At 58.7% G+C, this 18,997-nt stretch overlaps 3 protein-coding genes across 37 annotated transcripts in view; all 3 read right to left on the bottom strand.

The window, feature by feature from the left end:
* Positions 1-573, bottom strand: part of RABL6 (RAB, member RAS oncogene family like 6) — a 33,861-nt gene extending 33,288 nt beyond the window's left edge. For all 34 annotated transcript variants that reach the window (XR_013405245.1, XR_013405244.1, XR_013405243.1 and 31 more), the window contains exon 1: positions 187-573. Coding sequence is in view for 15 of the 34 variants with exons in the window: in XM_077966980.1 (XP_077823106.1) it covers positions 187-316 (130 nt within the window). In the remaining 19 variants the exon portion in view is untranslated. The remainder of the gene's footprint in view (positions 1-186) is intronic.
* Positions 574-758: 185 nt separating this feature from the next.
* CCDC183 (coiled-coil domain containing 183) lies at positions 759-12,370 on the bottom strand. Its single transcript, XM_015116351.3, has 14 exons — positions 12,154-12,370; positions 9,420-9,541; positions 8,853-8,930; positions 8,470-8,637; positions 8,138-8,242; positions 5,626-5,748; positions 4,191-4,316; positions 4,003-4,057; positions 3,394-3,494; positions 2,254-2,414; positions 1,824-1,992; positions 1,629-1,739; positions 1,430-1,526; positions 759-928 (listed from the first exon to the last, which is right to left on the bottom strand). Exons 1-14 carry the CDS (start codon positions 12,221-12,223, stop codon positions 810-812), a joined length of 1,605 nt encoding a protein of 534 aa, XP_014971837.1. The 5' UTR covers positions 12,224-12,370; the 3' UTR covers positions 759-809.
* Positions 12,371-15,608: 3,238 nt separating this feature from the next.
* TMEM141 (transmembrane protein 141) lies at positions 15,609-17,538 on the bottom strand. Of its 2 annotated transcripts, XM_001117882.5 has the most exons (5): positions 17,458-17,538; positions 17,102-17,168; positions 16,849-16,932; positions 16,521-16,628; positions 15,609-16,059 (listed from the first exon to the last, which is right to left on the bottom strand). In XM_001117882.5, exons 1-5 carry the CDS (start codon positions 17,509-17,511, stop codon positions 16,007-16,009), a joined length of 366 nt encoding a protein of 121 aa, XP_001117882.2. In that variant the 5' UTR covers positions 17,512-17,538; the 3' UTR covers positions 15,609-16,006. The 2 variants fall into 2 exon arrangements, with proteins under 2 accessions (XP_001117882.2, XP_077823207.1); XM_077967081.1 differs by lacking the exon at positions 16,849-16,932 and having other exon boundaries at positions 15,951-16,059.
* Positions 17,539-18,997: the final 1,459 nt, after the last annotated feature.

Genomic DNA, 18,997 nt, shown 5'->3' on the forward strand with positions numbered 1-18,997 from the left:
CGGCCCGGCCTCTCCTAGCGTCCCCTGGCCCGCGCCCCAGCTCCCGGAGCGCCCGGCGGGTCCAGCGCACCCCACAACCGGCAAGCAGGCGAGACCGACAGCCACCACCGCGCGGCGCTCCGGGCAGGGCCTGGGCTCGGAGACCCGCGCGGCGCTCCCGCGCCCACCCCGGCCCGCCGCACTCACTGTTGTACTGCACCCCCTTGGCGAAGCGCCTCTGCAACGCCTGGTTCATGGACTGCAGCCCGGCGGGGATGTTCTTGTCCCGGCCCGGGGCCTGCTCCGACCCCACTAGCTTCTTCAGGGCGGAAAACATCTTCCCGCTTGGACGTCCCAGCCCGGGCGCGGCCGGCGAGCTCAGCGGCGGCGGGGAAGGGGTGCGACTCGCACCATGTCCCGGCGGCCCCGGTCCCCCCGGAGGCCGGAGCCGGCGCGGTCAGAGACCGGGGCGCAGCCTCGAGCGGTGACTCGGGAACCTCAGCGGCTGCTGCTCCGCTCGGGCCCCCGCGGCCTCCGGCGCGGCCACTCTCCAGGCGTCAGCGCCGCCATCTTGGCGCCGGCTCGGCGGGACGCGAGGGGCGCGCGGCTACAGGGCGTCGCGAGGGCCATGGGGCGCGGCGCCCGCGGCCGGCGCATGCGCAGGCCGTTCTGGCGCGCAGTTCCCGGCCCGGGCCGCCTCCCCGCTTAGAACTTCTCCGAGAATCCTGCGTGCCCGGTGCTCCTCTCCGAGAGCCCGGTCGCCCCAGCGTCCGCAGCAGTCCTGGAAAAATGTTTATTTGTGTAACAAAGCAGGGAGCGGGGCGGCGGGGCTACTTCTTCTTCTTCTTGGCCGCCTTGAGCTTCGCCTCGATCAGCCGCTGCGCCTGCTTCTTGATCTCGGCGCGCGAAGGGACGTAGCTGTGGTCCACGTCGGCGAACTGGAAGGTGTCTGCGGGCGGAGGCAGCGGCTCGCACCCGGGGCTAGCCCACCCAGGCACAGCCGCCCGACCCGCCTATCACCCCCGCCCTCTACAGACCCAAGCCAGGTGCCTTGCCCCAGGGACAGCCCCAGTGTGCCGGGAGGACTCAGCCCAGCCCATCCTCAGCGGCTCACACTGCCCTGCTTAGCCTTTCTCGCGGAAACCCCAGTGGAGGCTCTGGCCCAGGCCTTCCCCGCCCTCCTCCCTGCTCCAGCCCTGGTGCCTCTCCTGCGGGCCTGTCTGGCATGTCATGCCTCCTCCTTTCGGAGAAATTAATAAGGTATTTCAGTGGCTTTAGCCTCCCCATGGCATCACTAAGTCACCTCCATCAATTGAAGTCCTGCAGGTACAACTGATGCACCCTGTAGCCCCGCTGTGCCTCCAGGATATCCCGGTGGGATGGGAGTCAGCGCCACCCCCACCTCTGTTCCACCCGCCTGCAGCCCGAGCCCCAGCTCCGGAGCCTGTACCGATCATATCCTCCTCGCGGTCCTCAAAGCTGATCCTGGTGTTGTACTTCTCCTTCAGAGTCGAGGACTCCAGGGCATTCCTCACCTTTGTGTCACCCTGCAGGGCAAAGCCCCCTTCAGCCGTGCAGACACTGTGAACGGGGGGCTGTCAGCTTTGAGGGGATGTGGGCTGTGCAGGTTCCTCCCAGCCCGGGGCTACCTCCTCGGTCCTGGACATCGTCTGCACTCTGTCAGCCAGGTATGTGAGCTTCCCCTCGCAGTACGCCAGCTTGCTGTTCAAATCGAGGGTGTCGGAGGGCACTTCTTCTTTCTGTAGGCCGGGAGGAGGGTCTCATCTCCCCTCTGGCCCTGCCCAGGGACCCCATGTGTGGCAGCTCCGCCTCACTCCCGGTACCTGGGTTGCAGGCAAGGTGATGCCCATTAGCCGGACATAGAGGTTGTCGATGCCCGTCTGGATGGTTAGCAGCAGCTTCTGGCCCTTGGTCATGTTGCTCTGCGCGAGCTGGAGCCTCTCTTCTTCCTCTTTTAACATGTCTGTCATCTTCTTCTCAATGGACTTGAAGCTGCAGAAGGCAATAGGGACACAGCAGTGAGGGGCACAGGCCCGAGGGCCATGGTGGGCCACCCAGGAGCCCGGTCTTGAGTTGGGTTCCGTGTTAGAGTCAGGGACTCAGAAGCTCAGGTGTGTGCAAGTCCCCCGGCCCCTCTGTGGGACACACAGGCTTGTTGGCAGTGGGTACACTCCCAGCTCCCAGCCTGGCTGCAGCCCAGGGGCCTTCATGAGACCATGGTGGGTGACCCACAGCCCCGGAAGCCCGGGGCACCTGATGGAGCTAGGCTGCTGGCGGAACTTGAGCACAGCCTCCTCCAGCTCCAGCTGCTTCACCAGGGCCTTCAGCTGCAGCCGCCGCTCCTCACAGTCCTCCATCTGCAGCTCCAGGTTCTCCTCCGTGTTCCTCTGGGCCAGGAAGCGGCCAGCGATGTCCTGGCCATTCCAGGGGAGAGACAAGCAGGTGTGGGCGAGGAAGGTGGGCAGAGGGGGCTTCACAGAACTGGTTTCTTCTGGGCCCCTCCCAGAGGCTAGTGCACTTTCTTTTTTTTTTTTTTGAGACAGAGTCTCACTCAGTCGCCCAGGCTGGAGTGAAGTGGCGCTATCTCGGCTCACTGCAAGCTCCGCCTCCCGGGTTTACGCCATTCTCCCGCCTCAGCCTCCCGAGTAGCTGGGACTAGAGGTGCCCGCCACCGCGCCCGGCTAATTTTTTGTATTTTTAGTAGAGACGGGGTTTCACCGTGTTAGCCAGGATGGTCTTGATCTCCTGACCTCGTGATCCGCCCGTCTCGGCCTCCCAAAGTGCTGGGATTACAGGCTTGAGCCACCGCGCCCGGCCAAGTGCACTTTCTCTGCACTCATTCACAAGTGTGATCACAGCTCACTGCAGCCTCAACCTCCCAGACTCAAGCGACCCTCCCACCTCAGCCTTCTGAGTAGCTGGGACCACAGGTGTGCACTACCACACTCAGCAGGGGTGAAACGCTTTGTGGGTGTCATTGCACACGACCCTCATGGCAGGCAGAGAGAGTAGATAACCCCGTGTAGAGATAAGGGGATCATCACTGAGGGGCACTGTGTCACTCGAGTCACTTGTCTGACAGTGGACAAGCTTGTGTCAGGGCAGTGGCTGGGAACTCAAGGCCTGATAATAATAAATACAGATGGGATTAAGATAAAAGAATTTGGGGCGGCCGAGGGAGCTGCCACTTTGTGCGTCCATTCCAGAGCAACTGCAGACCCCAGCCCAGCTCAGCCACCCTCCTGCCATGCTCCGGGAGCGCCAGGGGCATTACCCAGATGTGAGAGGCTCAGCCACCCTCCTGCCATGCCCTGGGAGTGCCAGGGAGCATTACCCAGATGTGAGAGGCTCAGCCACCCTCCTGCCATGCTCCGGGAGCGCCAGGGGCATTACCCAGACGTGAGAGCACCGTACAGCGCTCTTGACCTTCTCCACCACAGCAGTCACGCCCGCCTGGTATTCCATTTCCGCTGTGGAGGTCTCTTGTTTCCTTACTGGCAGAGCAGAGGGGAGGGGCAGTCAGCATGCAGGGATGGCTCAGGGGCTCTGTGTAAGACCACCGGACACCTCTGTACCTGCCCAGCTGTTGCGGAGGCCACCCAAGGCACAGGCGTCCTTCAGAGGTGCCTGCTCCCCCATCTGCTCCCTCCTCAGTCCAGCCCTGCAGGGACCCCCCAGGCAGCCCCAGAGCAGAGGCGGACCTGAAATAGCGTGGCACTGTGGGCCCAGTAGTACCTCTCAGAGGCAGCTTAGGGGTCAGGTTGCTCATCCTCTGCCGTCACTGGGGACTGGGCCCTTGGGTGCTGGGGCCAGCATCTCTGAGGCCACATTTGGCTGCAGGCTCTCAGCCTCTCGGGGGAGAGGCAGGGACCTGTCCTTCCCTTCACCCTGGCGACTGCATGTCACACCTGGCCTCAGGCTGACCTGATCCGTTGGCCCGAGCCAGTGCCGACCTCTCCTTGGGACCCTGGGTGGGGGGCAGGTGGGGAGCTGAGCGCTTACATTTCAAGGTCTCCATGCTCATCAGGTGGGAGGGGAAGTCCAAATCCATCTGGCCCTGATGGGAGGTGGGAGCGGGGAAGGGATGAGACATCCTTGGCAGGGAGTGGGCCCAAGTGGTGGCCCTGAGCCTGTGTCCACCCCGCTGTTGTGGGGACGGGCAGCTGGCTGGGCCCTGGCCTGGGGCTCACCCGGCGGTACTTCTCGCTGGTCTCCTTCGTGTGGATCTTGTCGATCAGCTTCTTCTGCTGGTTGAGCCGGTTCTCCCTCGCCCTGCGCTCCTCGATGAAGGACGCCTCCCTTTGCCTCATGTTCCTCTGGGGACACGTGGGTGGGCACAGGGTTGGGGAGCTGTCTCAACAAGGCCCCTCATGGCACTAAAGTCAGTGGGCAGTTGGCCATCCTCACCTTACTAGACTTCAGAACTGCATCCCCGGCCACTGGCCACACCGTCTTCCTAAACCACTCATGCCCATGCCCGTGGCCCCTCCGCTCAGGACCCTCCTTGCCCATGCCTCTCAGAGCATGTGCCAGCCCAGACACTCTGCTGCCCTCCAGCCCCTGGCCCCCAGCTGCCTCCTGGCCAGGTCCACGTAGAACTCCCAGAAGTGGATTCAGCCTGCCTGAAAACAAATTCATCCTCTTCCCCAAAACCTGGCCTCTTCCAGCATGCCCTTGAGTAGCTAAAACCACCATTTGTCCACCCCGCTCATGCATCCCAGACACTGCTCTCACCCTCGCCACTCAACGTTGCCAGTGCTTAGTGGGGTTACCTCTTGAGGACTTCTTGGCTCCGTCACTCCTGGCCACCCCTTCACCACCCCCGGCCTGCCTAGGTGGTCAACGCTTCCGCCCTGGCACCTTTCAGTCCCCGCAGCCTGAGCGCACCCTTTCTGAAGCACAGACCTGGGCACATCTTCCCTCCACCTCCTCCCAGGGCTCCAGGTCAGTCCTTGGGCCCCCGGCCCAGCCGCCTCCATGGACTCCTGGGGCCTGTGCCTCTGCAGCCTTCACTGCCCTGGCCACACACTGCTGCCTGTATCACGCCCAAGGCCCAGGGCCTTTGCCCAAGTTGTACCTCCTCCTCCCTAGCCCTGGCCACCCCCGACCTTTGTGGGTTCACTCCCTCAGCCCAGCTCGAGCACTGCCTCCCTGGAAAGCCATCTGCCACCCCACCTCTGCCAAGCTGGCTTGGGGCTGTGTGGCATTTCTTCATGGACTACTGGATGAGTGCCACCCACTTCAGGAGAACGGGGCCTGCCTGTCCCGGTCCCTGCTGTATATCCAGAGCCTTGCAGGGGCCTTGGCACCCACTGGGTGAATGGGTGACCCCCACCTTGGCCTGGCCAATTCTCCCTCTTCTCTACTTCATGGCTCCTGTGCCTGGTGGAACCTGCTCTGTCCAGTGGGTGAGCAGAGCAGGCTGTCCGGGCTGGCCACTGGATCCTTCCAGGGATTGTAGACAGTGTGGGCATGGGGGTCTCCTGAGGGACCCTGGCCAGGAAGACACAAGAGGAGCCAGCCCTGGAGGGCCCCCAGCCCTGGGCCCTGAGCTCACCTTGACCTCATCCAAAGATGCAAGAGAGCCGGCCCTGGAGGGCCCCCAGCCCTAAGCCCTAAGCTCACCTTGACCTCATCCGTGATCATCATGGCGTCTTGGGACATGATCTTCATATCCGACAGCTCCGCGCAGTAGTTGACCACGAGGTTCTGCAACTTGTCCAGCTCGATGGGGTATCCTGCCAGCACCTGTGTTAAATGGGGTTCTCTTGTGGCCCCCAGAGTGGGCTGCAGTTGTCCCCAGCTTTCATCTCCAGACTAAGAGCCCTCAGAACAGTGATAGGTTCTGCTCTGTGGCCCTGGTCACCTCCTCCTCTCCCCGCTGGGCACAAAGCTGATGAAAGGAAGTGTTTCACAGGGAGTGGGCAGTGCTGGGCTGTTGAACTCTTCCACCACCTAGGGTCCAGCAACCCAGAGACACTGAAAGAATTTGTGATGAAATGATCTGCAGAAAAGGCTGACTCCGAAACCCAGGGAGGTTTGGGGCAGCTTTGCTTTGAAGTGAAGCAGAGGGGCTCAAGACATGGGCTCGGGGTCAGAGAGGATTTGAGGCCAACGCAGCTTCCAACCAGCTAGCTTGGCTGTGTGACACTGGGAAAGTTACTTAACCTCTCTGAGTGTCCCCATTTGTAAGATGATGGCTCATTCAGAAGGTTGTCGTCAGGATGAATTGAGAGTGTGAAAGGATGGCCGGGCGCGGTGGCTCAAGCCTGTAATCCCAGCACTTTGGGAGGCCGAGATGGGTGGATCACAAGGTCAGGAGATCGAGACCATCCTGGCTAACCCGGTGAAACCCCGTAAACCCGGGAGGCGGAGCTTGCAGTGAGCTGAGATCCAGCCACTGCACTCCAGCCTGGGCGACAGAGCGAGACTCCGTCTCAAAAAAAAAAAAAAAAAAAAGAGTGTGAAAGGAATTATTTAGCCCAGAACCAGGTACATACGTGCTCAGGATGGCTTTGCTATAGTATTTTGTTTTCAGTAACTACAAGTATAGGTCGGGCGCAGTGGCTCACCCCGTAGTCTCAACACTGGGAGGCCGAGGCAGGCGGATAATGAGGTCAGAAGTTCAAGACCAGCCTGGCCAACATAGTGAAACCCTATCTCTACTAAAAATACAAAAAATTAGCTGGGCATGGTAGTGGGTACATGTAATCCTAGCTACTCAGGAGGCTGAGGCAGGAGAATCGCTTGAACCCGGGAGGCGGAGGTTGCAGTGAGCCGAGATCGCACCACTGCACACCAGCTGGGGCAACAGTGTGAAACTCCATCTCAAAAAAACAAAACCACAAGTGTAGAATCTTCATTTTTAAAAATATGGGCGACTATGGGAATTATTGTTTGTTTTTTCCATTGTTCTGAGACTGCGTCTTGCTCTATCACCCAGGCTGGAGGGCAATGGTGCGATCTCGGCTCACAACAACCTCTGCCTCCTGGGTTCAAGTGATTCTTGTGCCTCAGCCTCCTGAGTAGCTGGCATTATAGATGTGCACCACCATGCCTGGCTAATTTTTGTATTTTTAGTAGAGATGGGGTTTCACCATGTTGGCCAGGCTGGTCTCGAACTCCTGACCTCAAGTGATCCACCTGCCTTGGCCTCCCAAAGTGCTGGGATTACAGGCATGAGCCACCATGCCCAGGCCAGGAATAATTATTTTTTAAGTGTGTATGTTCTAAAGAGAAGAAGGCGCTACCTGGGGGAGAGAAAGCACCCAGGTGAAGGAGGGGCATGGACAGGGGTGGGGAGAGGGGTGGGCCCAGGAAGGATAGAGGGGCAGGGCTTCCAGGTGAGCCAATAGGATCAGGGGCCAAGGCAAGAGGGACAAGCAGAGGACGGAGCTGAGAGCCACCTGGACTGGGACCGCAGCAGGAAAGAGCTGCGATGCCACCCCATCCACCACTCTCCTAAAGTGCACTGCTGTCACCTTCCCGGAGCATGGCTCTCCAGAGCGCCCCTTTGCCCAATCTTAGGGTGACGGTGTTTGGGGGGCTTCGCCTGCCCCCCTTTCCAGCTGGCTCTCGGCCCCGTCCACAGGTTGCTCCTCTTGGCTCTCCTTCCCCATCTACAGTCCATCTGGAGCAGGTTCTGTTTTGTGGCAGCCCGAGGGGCGGTGCTCAGCCTCCCATGAAGGGGGTCTTCCCTCACAATCGGACTGCTGGCTGCCTTTGGCCTCGTCTGCAGGGAGCAGGGCGGGTGGGCTGGCTGGGACGGCAGCAAGCCGTGCTTACAGGCCCAGCGGACCCTCAAAGGTGCAAGGACTTTCTGAGGGTGCAGGACCTGTCTCTGACTCTCAGAGGCCCAGGCAATGAGAAAATGACGGGCAAGATACAAACAATACTAAATTATTTAATGCATGCAAGAAAGTCCGAAGAATTCCGATACACCCCACGATGTGCTCTTTTGGAATAGCCAAAAATGAAGTTTTAAAAAACGTTTTCCACATGCCTTGGCGTCCTGCGTAGCCGGTGCTCCAGCAGAGCTCCCTCTCTGGCGGGTGCGGGGTGGCTCCGCCCCAGGACGCTCCCGCCCCTCCCAGATCCCAGCCCCAGACCCCCGCCCTCCCCGGGCCGCTGGGCTCACTGTCTTCAGATAATCCAGCAGGTCCAAATACAGCAGGTGGATGTTCTGGCTGGTGATGATCTTGATCATTGTCTTCTCGATGTTGTTCTCCAGCTGGCGGATGATCTGGGGCAGACCGAGGGCGCAGTGAGAGGGCGTGGGGACCGGCCGCCCGATGGTGTCTGGGCTGGGTTTTCTCCGGAGGGGGTCGTGCTCTCTTAGCCCCGCCCCTCCATTGAGCCCTCCCCAGTGGACCCGCCCCTCCCGCGAGTCCCGCCCCCCGGTGGCTCCGCCCCTCCCGTGAGCCCGGCCCCAGTGGACCCCGCCCCGCCCTCCCAGCCCCGCCTTTCCACCTGCAGCAGCCGCAGCTCCTCCTTGCTGGCGTCCGGCTGGCTCCGCAGGCTGGCCAGCTCCAGCTGCATGCTCTCCAGCTTCTGCCCGCGCCGCCGCACCAGGTGGATCAGTAGGTTGTGCGTGTTCACGCGGTCGAAGACGTACTTGCGCAGCTTCTCCCGCGCCACCTGGGTCGGGAAGGGCACCGCCCGCTCGTGGTTGCGCAGGGGGCCGCCATGGAGCTCGCCAGCAGGCGGGCGGATGGAGGCTCATGGCAACCCCCACAGGGACCCTGGGGCTGGGCACCTGCTCCGTCCCTTGTCGGCTCCGCAACATCTAGTGGGCGGGGTGCGCTGGCAGGGGTGGGGAGGGTTGGGTCTCGAGGCCCCTCCTGCCTGGTTACCTCCATGGTACTGCGGCAGTGCGCCAGTCGCAAAGGCAAGTTTTTCCCGCAGGCCTTGGAGATGGTCCACTGGTCATACTGCGGAGCGGCGGCGGCTGAGCTAGGACGGGCCCTTTGCTCACCCGCAGCCGCTGGCCCCTCCAGGCATTCTCCCCAGGACCTCTTGTGTCCCATGCTAGCCCAGTAGCGAGACCCCTGCTCTCACGAGGAGCAGAGAGCCGCGGGACTCCATCCTGGCCATCCAAGTTCGGAGGCGACGTGGTGGGAGGGTATGCAGAGGAGGGCCCAGGTGTCCCCTAGCTGGCCAGAGAGCCAGAGGGGGCCCCTGCTGCAGGATGTGGGCTCACAGAAGCCAAGCCCTCCGGGGTGGGTGATGGGGAACCTGCCCATCGGATGCTGGGGTGACTGGAGCCCAGGACACAGGTCCTAGCAGAGCCCCTCCTCACATGCCCCCTGGATCCAGAAAGATTGGGGTGGGGGCGAGAGGAGGTGCCCGCCCTCCGAGTGTGTGTGTCCTTAGCTCCTGCCCTGCTCCCCAGGCAGAGGGGAGGGGCGGCATTTGTGCACCTTCTTGGCCAAAGCCCAGTCCTGGGCCCCGCGGCGGATGTTGCTGCGCAGGAGAGCCAGCGTGGCCTTGTTCTGGTCCGTATTCTCTTTCATCCCCTGGATCTGGAGTGCCCGACACTGCTCTGTGGGCAGGTAGAGGGGACACAGTGGCCAGGATTGGGCCAAGGGCCTGGCCTGAAATCCCCCCGGGGAGGCTCGCATCAGGGAGGCCCCAGGGTCCAGGGGGACGCCACCTCCACGGCCAAGATCCCTCCTCCCTCCCTGTCCTGGGGGACACCGCTCCACTGCCCAGCAGCAGCTGTCTGAAGGGCTCTCAGTGGACAGGTGCGGGGAGGTGGACAAGTGGGGAGGGTGAGGCAAAGGAGAGGGATGGCAGGGTCCTCTGGTCCCTTCCGGATCTGCTGCCCATGGAAGTAGGCAGGTGTTTTCCTGTCCCTTCTGGCTTTGGAGCCCGTGTTGCTCTTATGCTCACAAGTCTCCTTGAAGCCCCACTCTCTGATTCAGTCCCTCCATGCAGGTCCCTTTGATCCCTTCTCCCAGCTCTGTCAAGGAGTGGGCAGTAAGGGGTCTGATTGCTCCTCCATGTCCTGGATTGTCCTGGTATTAAAACTAAAAGTCCTAGGCCGGGCGCGGTGGCTCATGCCTGTAATATCAGCACTTTGGGAGGCTGAGGTGGGCGGATCACCTGAGGTCAGGAGTTCAAGACCAGCCTGGCCAACATGGCGAAACCCCATCTCTACTAAAAATACAAAACTAGCTGGGCGTGGTGGTGTATGCCTGTAGTCCTAGCTACTCAGGAGGCTGAGGCAGAATTGTTTGAAACCGGGAGGTGGAGGTTGTAGTGAGCTGAGATTACACTACTGCACACCACCTGGATGACAGAACGAGACTCTGTCTCAAAAAAATAAATAAGCTGGGCATGGTGGCTCATGCCTGTAATCCCAGCATTTTGGGAGGCTGAGGTGGATGGATCACCTGAGGTCAGGAGTTTGAGACCAGCCTGGCCAAGATGGTGAAACCCAGTCTCTACTAAAAACACAAAAATTAGCCGGGCGTGGTGGTGGGCACCTGTAATCCCAGCTACTTGGGAAGCTGAGGCAGGAGAATCACTTGAACCTGGGAGGCAGAGGTTGCAGTGTGCTGACATTGCACCATTGCACTCCAGCCTGGGCGACAGAGCGAGACTCCATCTCAAAATAAATAAATAAATAAAAATAAAAATACAAAAATTAGCTGAGTGTGGTGACGTATGCCTGATGTCCCAGCTAATCAGGAGGCTGAGCCAGGAGAATCGCTTGAACCCAGGAGGGGGAGGTTGCAGTGAGTCAAGATCATGCCACTGCACTCGAGCCTGTGTGACAGAGCGAGACTCCGTCTCCAAACAAAATAAACCCCTAAAAGTGAAGGGGGCCTGCCCCTCCACACCTGCAGATATTTCCCATCAGGTGGGATGAAGACTGAGAAAAGAAGACACAGACGCAAGGTGTGGTGGCTCACACCTGTAATCCCAGCACTTTGGGAGGCTGAGGTGGGCGGATCACGAGGTCAGGAGATCAAGACCATCCTGGCTAACACGGTGAAACCCCATCTCTCCTAAAACTACAAAAAATTGGCTGGGCGTGGTGGCGGGCACCTGTAGTCCCAGCTACTCGGGAGGCTGAGGCAGGAGAATGGCGTGAATGGGAGGCGGAGCTTGCAGTGAGCTGAGATCGCACCACTGCACTCCAGCCTGGGCGACAGAGTGAGACTCCATCTCAAAAAAAGAAAAGAAAAGAAAAGAGACACAGAGACAAAGTATAGAGAAAGAACACTGGGCCCAGGGGACTAGCACACTCGGCATGTGAGGACCTGCACCAGCCCTGGTCTCTGAGTTCCCTCAGTATTCTCTGATCATTATTTTTACTCTTGGTGAGGGGAGTATAGCAGGGCAACAGGTGGGGAGAAGGTCAGCAGGGAAACGTGAGCAAAGGAATCTGTATCATGAATAAGTTCAAGGAAAGGTACTGTGCCTGGATATGCACATAGGCCAGATTTATGTTTCACGTTACACAAACATCTCAGTGTAGCAAAGAGTGACAGAGCAGTATTACTGCCAGCATATCTCGCTTCTAGCCACAGGGCAGTTTCCTCCTATCTCAGAATAGAACGAATGGGAACGGTCAGCTTTACACCAGACATTCCATTCCCAGGGATGAGCAGAAGACAGAAGCCTTCCTCTTATCTCAACTGCGAAGAGTCCTCCCTGTTCACTCCTCCTCAGTACAGACTCTTTATGGGTGTCGGGCTGGGGGATGGTAAGATCTTTCCTTTCCATATCTCAGGCTGTCTCAGTGGGGGAAACCTTGGACAATGCCCAGGCTTTCTTGGGCAGAGGTCCCTGCGGCTTTCCGCAGAGCATTGTGTCCCTGGTTAATGGAGAATGGCGACGACTTTTACCAAGCATACTGCCTGCAAACATATTGTTAACAAGGCATACCCTGCACAGCCCTAAATCCATTAAACTTTGCTTCAATCCAGCACACGTTTCTGTGAGCACAGGGTTGGGGCTAAAGTTACAGATTAACAGCATCTCAAAGCAGAATAATTTTTCTTAGTAGAGATCAAACTGGAGTTTCTTATGTCGTCCTTTTCTACATAGACACAGTAACAAGCTGGTCTTTCTTTTCCCCACAAAAAGTCGTGCACCCAGAAACCCCCAGATGGGCAAGGGAGACTGGTCACGGTGCAGGCTCACCCTGGAGCCGAGTGATGGTCTTCAGCTCCTGGGTCTGCTCCTCCACGTCTGTCTCGCTGTGCCTCCTCATGGCTGCCCTCAGGCCCCCCCAGGGACCCTGTGTGCCTCAAAGCTTCCCTGGGCTCAGCTGGCTCAGAGCTGCCACTCAGCTTGTCCCCAGAACCTCAGCCCATTATGATGAGAGCCAGGATTCCCAGTGCCTGGGCAACCCTGGAATTGCAGGGCCTCCCTGACCCATTCTGCCCCCAGCCACCTTGGGGTGGCCTCCAGACGTGTGTCCTAATTGAAACGGGTCTCCTGGCAGCTGCTTGAGGTTTAGGAGCTCTGCCGGGCGGATGTGCACCAGCACCCCACACTTGCACTGGGTTTCCTCCCTGGCCCCTCCCATGCCCCAAGCCATCCTCCATAAGGCAGCAGGATGAGCCTGCTAAAGCTGTTCTGAAACGGCCTTCTGGGACCTCCCTCTGCACCCCCCACCTCCAGCCCCAAGTCCAAACTGCATGCCCTGGGTAACCTGGCTCTGGGGACACCCCCGCCTTATCTCTTCTGACTTTTGTCCCTGACCTCTCTGTGCTGCCTGGAGCCCACACTGCTTCACCCCCACTTTGCTTTGGGAATTACTGGGTCTTGGGTTTATGTGTCACTCCAGAAGGGGTAAGTTCTCCATCTCTGCACCCCCTCCACCCTTCCCTTAGAGGGGAGTGCCTGGAGTACCAAGCAGCCTGGAACTCTGTGGGGTATGCACGAGATACGGTACTTCTTCCCAGCCTTGCCTTAGTAGGCTCAGGCAGCCATAACAAGGTGCCACTGGCCAGGTGAGGTGGCTCGCACCTGTAATCCCAGCACTTTGGGAGGCTGAGGCGGGTGGGTCACCTGAGGTCAGGAGTTTGAGACCAGTCTGATCAACATGGTGAAACCCCGCTTCTACTAAAAATACAAAAATTAGCCCAGTGTGGTGGCAGGTGCCTGTAATCCCAGCTACTTGGGAACCCAGGAGGTGGAGGTTGCAGTTAAGCTGAGATCACGCCACTGCACTCCAGTCTGCATGAGAGAGTAAGACTCCATCTCAAAACAAAACAAAACAACAACAACAACAAAAAAACAAGGCTCCACCGACTAGCGGGTGTGAACAGCAGCCTGGAGGCTGGGGGCTGAGATCACAGGTCAGCAGGGCTGGTGTCTCCTTAGGCCCCTCTCCTTGGCTTGCAGATGCTGTCTTCTCTGTGTCCACACGTGGCTGTCCCTCTTGTGTGTCTATGTACTAATTTCCTCTTCTTATGAGGACACAAGTCCTGTTGGATTAGGGCCCACCCCAATGACCTCATTTGACCTTCATGACCTCTGGAAAGCCCCTGTCTCAAACACAGACATGCAGAGGTACTGGGGGTCAGGGCCTCAAAACAGGAATGTGAGGGGACCCAAGCCAGCCCGACAATGGCCTTCGCCCATGTGCTGTCATATAGATCCCTTCCCTTTCTGGTCAGTTTTTGGAAAGCCAGTCCAGGCAAACTCCAGGTTCTGCCTCCTCTCCCTCCCACCCAGGCCTTACCCTCAGGGTGCTGGGATGTCCTGCTAAGGGTGTGGTTCGCTCATCTCCCCCTTGTTCTTGGGGGCCAGGCTTGGAATCTAGCTGAGGCAGAGCCTACCTGCTGTCCTTCTTCCTCAGATGTAAAACACCTGAATTTTAGTGGGTGCATGGCTGCCCAGAGCACTCTGCCTTCCTGAGCATCCTGGCACTGGATGCACCTGATGACTTTGTTCAGGTCAACAGAGCGAGAGCAGCAGTGGCAGGCAAGCTGCCCTCTCTCTTCCCTCTTAAATGAGATAAAGACACAATGGTCGGAACTGGTGCAGCCACCTGGGGCCGTGAGGCAGATTTGGGAACAGAGGCCACTACAGCAGGGAACAGACTGAAACGAGCCTGGTTCCTGATTCCCTGTCAACCCTGGACCACTCACTTGTACTTTTACGTGAAAGAAAAATAAAGCTCGGGCCGGGCGTGGTGGCTCACGCCTGTAATCCCAGCACTTTGGGAGGCCGAGGTGGGCGGATCACAAGGTCAGGAGATCGAGACCATGGTGAAACCCCGTCTCTACTAAATATAGAAAAAATTAGCCGGGCGCAGGGGCGGGCGCCTGTAGTCCCAGCTACTCGGGAGGCTGAGGCAGGAGAATGGCGTGAACCCGGGAGGCGGAGCTTGCAGTGAGCCAAGATTGCGCCACTGCACTCCAGCCTGGGCGACAGAGCAAGACTCCGTCTCAAAAAAAAAAAAATAAATAAATAAAAATAAAGCTCGGCCAGGCGCGGTGCACGGTGGCTCACGCCTGTAATCCCAGCACTTTGGGAGGCTGAGGTGGGCGGATCACCTGAGGTTGGGAGTTCGAGACCAGCCTGACCAACATGGATAAAAATACAAAATAAAAATACAAAATTAGCTGGGCATGGCGGCGCATACCTGTAATCCCAGCTATTGGGGAGGCTGAGACAGGAGAATCGCTTGAACCTGGGAGGCGGAGGTTATGGTGAACCGAGATTGCACCATTGCACTCCAGCCTGGGCAACAAGAACAAAACTCCATCTCAAAAATAAATAAATACATAAATACAAATTAGCCAGGCGTGGTGGTGGGCGCCTATAATTGCAGCTACCTGGGAGGCTGAGGCAGGAGAATGGCTTGAACCGGCGAGGTGGAAGTTGCAGTGAGCTGAGATTGCACCGTTGCGTTCCAGCCTGGGTGACAGAGTGAGACTCTGTCTCAACACAAAAAAACAGAAAAATAAAGCTCCATCTTGCTGAAGCCACTGTCACCTTGAGCTTCCTGTCACTTTGAAGGCCAAGTAGGTACTCAATAAACTTCCTTTCCAGTGCCTGGCAAGGTGAGGCGTGGGGGCTGAGCTGGGTCTGGGGCAGCAGGGACCATGCTGTGGGCCTTCAGTGCTTCGGGGAAGCCAGCTGTAACCCTGATGGACTTGTGGAGGTTCTGTCTGGTCTCCACCTCTTCTTCCTCTTGGGGCTCCGGGCTGTGGGCAGACTTGCCTACCCAGAAGCTTTCTTTCTGCACAGACACAGCTACAACAGGCTAGCTCTGCCTCTGGGGAGTGACTTCGGCTAACAGACGAGTGGGGAATGACAGGCAGGTGGGCGTGACCCACAAGCTCCCCCTCTCCCAGCAGCCAGGCTCTGGCCAGCCTAGCCCCTTTTGCTCTGCCTCTACATGCCAAGTGCTGCAGAGGCAGACCCCCATACAGAGAGGCTGTGGTGGTGTCACGCAGCCTACAGAGCTGGTGCGAACATTTAATTCTGGGGTTCGGCGTTGGGAACTTCCTTGTACATCCTCAGTATGTAACTTGCATGTGATCCTCATATATCAACTGTAGGGTAATAAAGGTGTCATGTGACCTGTCATCATCTTACCCTTCTGGTTTGTTTTTCACCTGCTCAGGTAGAAACTTGGGTGGAGAGAAGGATAAGCCATTTATTAACCCCACACCCCGAGCACCAGCTAGCACAAGTCCTAGCACCTTGGACTTGTCGGAGGTGCAGGGGCTAGAAAGGGAATGACAGAGTGCACAAGCCCCTTCTACCCCGTGCCCCCTAGGTGGTGGCCCCCAGACACACCCTCTCTGCTGGCAGTGCAGACCATCCGTCCCGATACCCTAGAGGAGAACCACCAGCTAGAGGAGAGCCCCTTCTGCTCCAACTTTCTGGGCAGGTCCCAGGCTGGGGCAGCGGCCGTCTGCAGAGGTTTATCAGGCCTGGCCATGCATGCGGATAGAGGATATGACCGGGGTACCCTAGGGTGTGGGGAGGGTCAGCCTGGGGTCGGGGGGCATGAAGGCTGTGTTCCAGACTCCTACTGCCCCCAATCCTCTGTGCCCCGGCCGGAACTCTCCTGGCTTCGCCGATCTGTAAGAGGCAGAGAGAGACAAGCTTGAACCATATCCGTCGTGGCGTGGCGTCACTGTGCCCATTTTATCATGGCAGAAACTGGGTTCTGTAACAAGGACAACAGGCAGTGGGGGCCAGGCCTGGGTCCAATGCAGGGCTTCTCAATCCAGCCTCACTCCTCTTGGGTGCCCACGTGGCTGCGGTGGCCTTGCCACACCCCTCACTCCACGCCCTTCCTCTCCATCTCAGGGGCACTCCAGCCCCTCTTGATTCTTTCTCCTGCAAAGGGAGATCTCCAAGATCTGTCTACTGGGCCCACCCCCAGCTCCAACCCATCTGGGAGTCACATGCTGAGGAGACCGGACCAGAGGGAGGGACCCTGTCTAGCCTATCACGTGGGGCACCCAGGCTTGGCTGCCCAAAACACTGGGCGCTGGAGCTGTGGTGTTCACTTCTCGCTAACCCCCAGGCTCTCTCACCTGTGCTCATGTCTTTGGGGAGCTGCCCGGTCTCCAGGAAGAGCCACAGGTTGCTGCATTTCTTCGACTCCACTCTCGTCACCCCATAGCTGGCCACAGAGCCTGCAACTGTGGAGCAGGACATGGAAGGGGGCTGGGGCCTCTGTGCTTCTCAGGATAAGAGAAGTGGGCACAGGCTACTTCCTGACAGACGGGGTGGGTGGGCTCAGGTGGGGCTCCAGCGGAGACCTGGGGGTCCATGTCAGAGTCAGGAACGCAGAACCACAGCCCCAATGCTAGCAGAAACCCACGGCTCAAAGAGACCAGGCAGGGGCCCTGGAGTACCCACCCACGGCCACTAGTAGGCTCCACTGCAAAGGGTATGGAAACTTCCTCTGAATGAACATCTGCAAGCCAAAGGCCACGCCGGTGCCTGCAAAAAGCCGAGGTCCCCATCAGCCTGTACCCGGGGCTGGCCCGGACCCACCTGGCCAGGCCCCCAGCACCTGCGGGCAGGTGACTTGGCGCCCCCTGCTGGGGAGCCAGGGCGGGGCAGGAGGGTGCGTTCTCTCCCAGCCGCAGGGCACCTGGACGCAGCCTACCTGTGACGAAGGTGAAAACGCCCTTCATGAAGGCGTGTGACTGGCATGCGGCATACTCCCCGAGTCCCTGGGGTGGCAGAGCGGGGGCTGAAGGCTCGGTCCCCTGCCCTCTTCCTTCACCGCCTCTCCTGTCCCTCCTCTGGGCACACCCTGGTTGTGGAGGAGTGAGACCCTGGGCGCTTGGACACGTCCCACCTCCCCTATGCCCACCCGGACGCCCTGAGCCCCCTAGCAAGAGAGTGCCCCCAGCCTCCGCCACTCTTCCCCGACGAGGGCACCCCCACGCCCCAGCCCCTCTGCCTCGCTGAGGTCAGCTTCTGGGATCTGAGGCCCGCGTCCCAGACCGGCCTTCTCACCGGGTGCCTGGCAGCCACGGCGTCGTCCACCCGGGACAGGCCCAAGTTCACCATGCTTGGCAGGGCTCGGGGAGCGGGCCTGCGCAAAGGCAGGCGGAGGAGCGGGGCGGGGACCCTGGGGGTGTGGCCTAGAGGACAGGCCTGCGCAGTTGCGGTCGGAGGGGCGGGGCCAGGATCTGGGGGCGTGGAACAGGCGGAGGGGGCGGGGCCTAGGAGACGGGCCTGCGCTGCAGCAGGCGGAGGGGGCGGGACCTGGGAGACGCGGCCTGGGGGCGGGGCCTCAGAGATAAAACTTGGGAGCCGGCTTGCGCAGGCGGAGATGTCGGGTTCTAAGAGGCGGGGCCTGCGGGGGTGCAGGCGGAGGGGCCAGGGCCTTGGATTGGGGGCGGAGCATGGGTCGAACCTGCTGGAGCGCAGGGGAGAGGGGTGGGGACTGGGGCCTGGCCACGCCTCTAGAAGCTTGGGCCCTGTGACCTCCGGCGACGACTGGGCGGGGCGAAGGCGGGCGCCGGGCGGGGCGTGGCTGAGAGCGCGCTCTCCTTCCCCCGGCCTGGCGTCGTTCCCACACTCGCAGAGGGCTAATGATTGTCGGTGTTATTTTGCTTAAGGACTAGAATCGGGTATTGAATGTCTCATAAGCGACCATAAGGAGTGGGGATGTATAAAATTACTGTTGCTGGGCGCGGTGGCTCACGCCTGTAATCTCAGCACTTTGGGAGGCCAAGGCGGGCGGATCATGAGGTCAGGAGATCGAGACCATCCTGGCTAACACGATGAAACCCCGTCTCTCCTAAAAATGCAAAAAATTAGCTGGGCCTGGCCGCGGGCGCCTGTGGTCCCCGCTACTTGGGAGGCTGAGGCAGGAGAATGGCGTGAACCCAGGAGGCGGAGCTTGCAGTGAGCCGAGATCGCGCCACTGTACTCCAGCCTGGGCGACTGAGCGAGACTCCGTCTCAAAAAAAATAAAATAAAATAAAATTACTGCTTAGCAAAGTGGTTCTGTAACCAGCAGCTTAGCAACTGAGCCTCAAACTCCTTTTTTTTTTTTTGCATGACAGTCTTTACTTTTAAATAATTATCCATACACTAAGTAATAACATGTACAGATCTTGAATTCTATCATCTAGTAATTCTGATTAGGAGAAACTAAAATCAGCCCAAACAATTCCACTAGTATTCAGTGGTGTGACCATTAGCAAGAACGGAAGACTTCAAGGCAGGCTGCTGCTTCACACAGGTTACGAATAACTGTTTACTACTTTTTCATCGATAAAGCCCCTGACCTTCAAGAAAGTGTTAGGGAAAAAAATTATTTAACCCCTTCCTTTCTTCAAAGAATTACGTTTTTTAAAAAACTAGATTAAAGAAAGAAAAAGTCATCACCGATATACATGTTGCTTGAGTCAAAACGCATAGGAAAAAAGACAACATATAACCATTAAATTCCTAAGAAATATGAGGTAAAAAGATGAAATCTTGGCCAGGCGCGGTGGCTCATGCCTGTAATCCCAGCACTTTGGGAGGCCGAGGCGGGTGGGTC

The sequence above is a fragment of the Macaca mulatta genome, chromosome 15 (genome assembly GCF_049350105.2).
Source record: "Macaca mulatta isolate MMU2019108-1 chromosome 15, T2T-MMU8v2.0, whole genome shotgun sequence".
Taxonomy (NCBI): Eukaryota; Metazoa; Chordata; class Mammalia; order Primates; family Cercopithecidae; genus Macaca; species Macaca mulatta.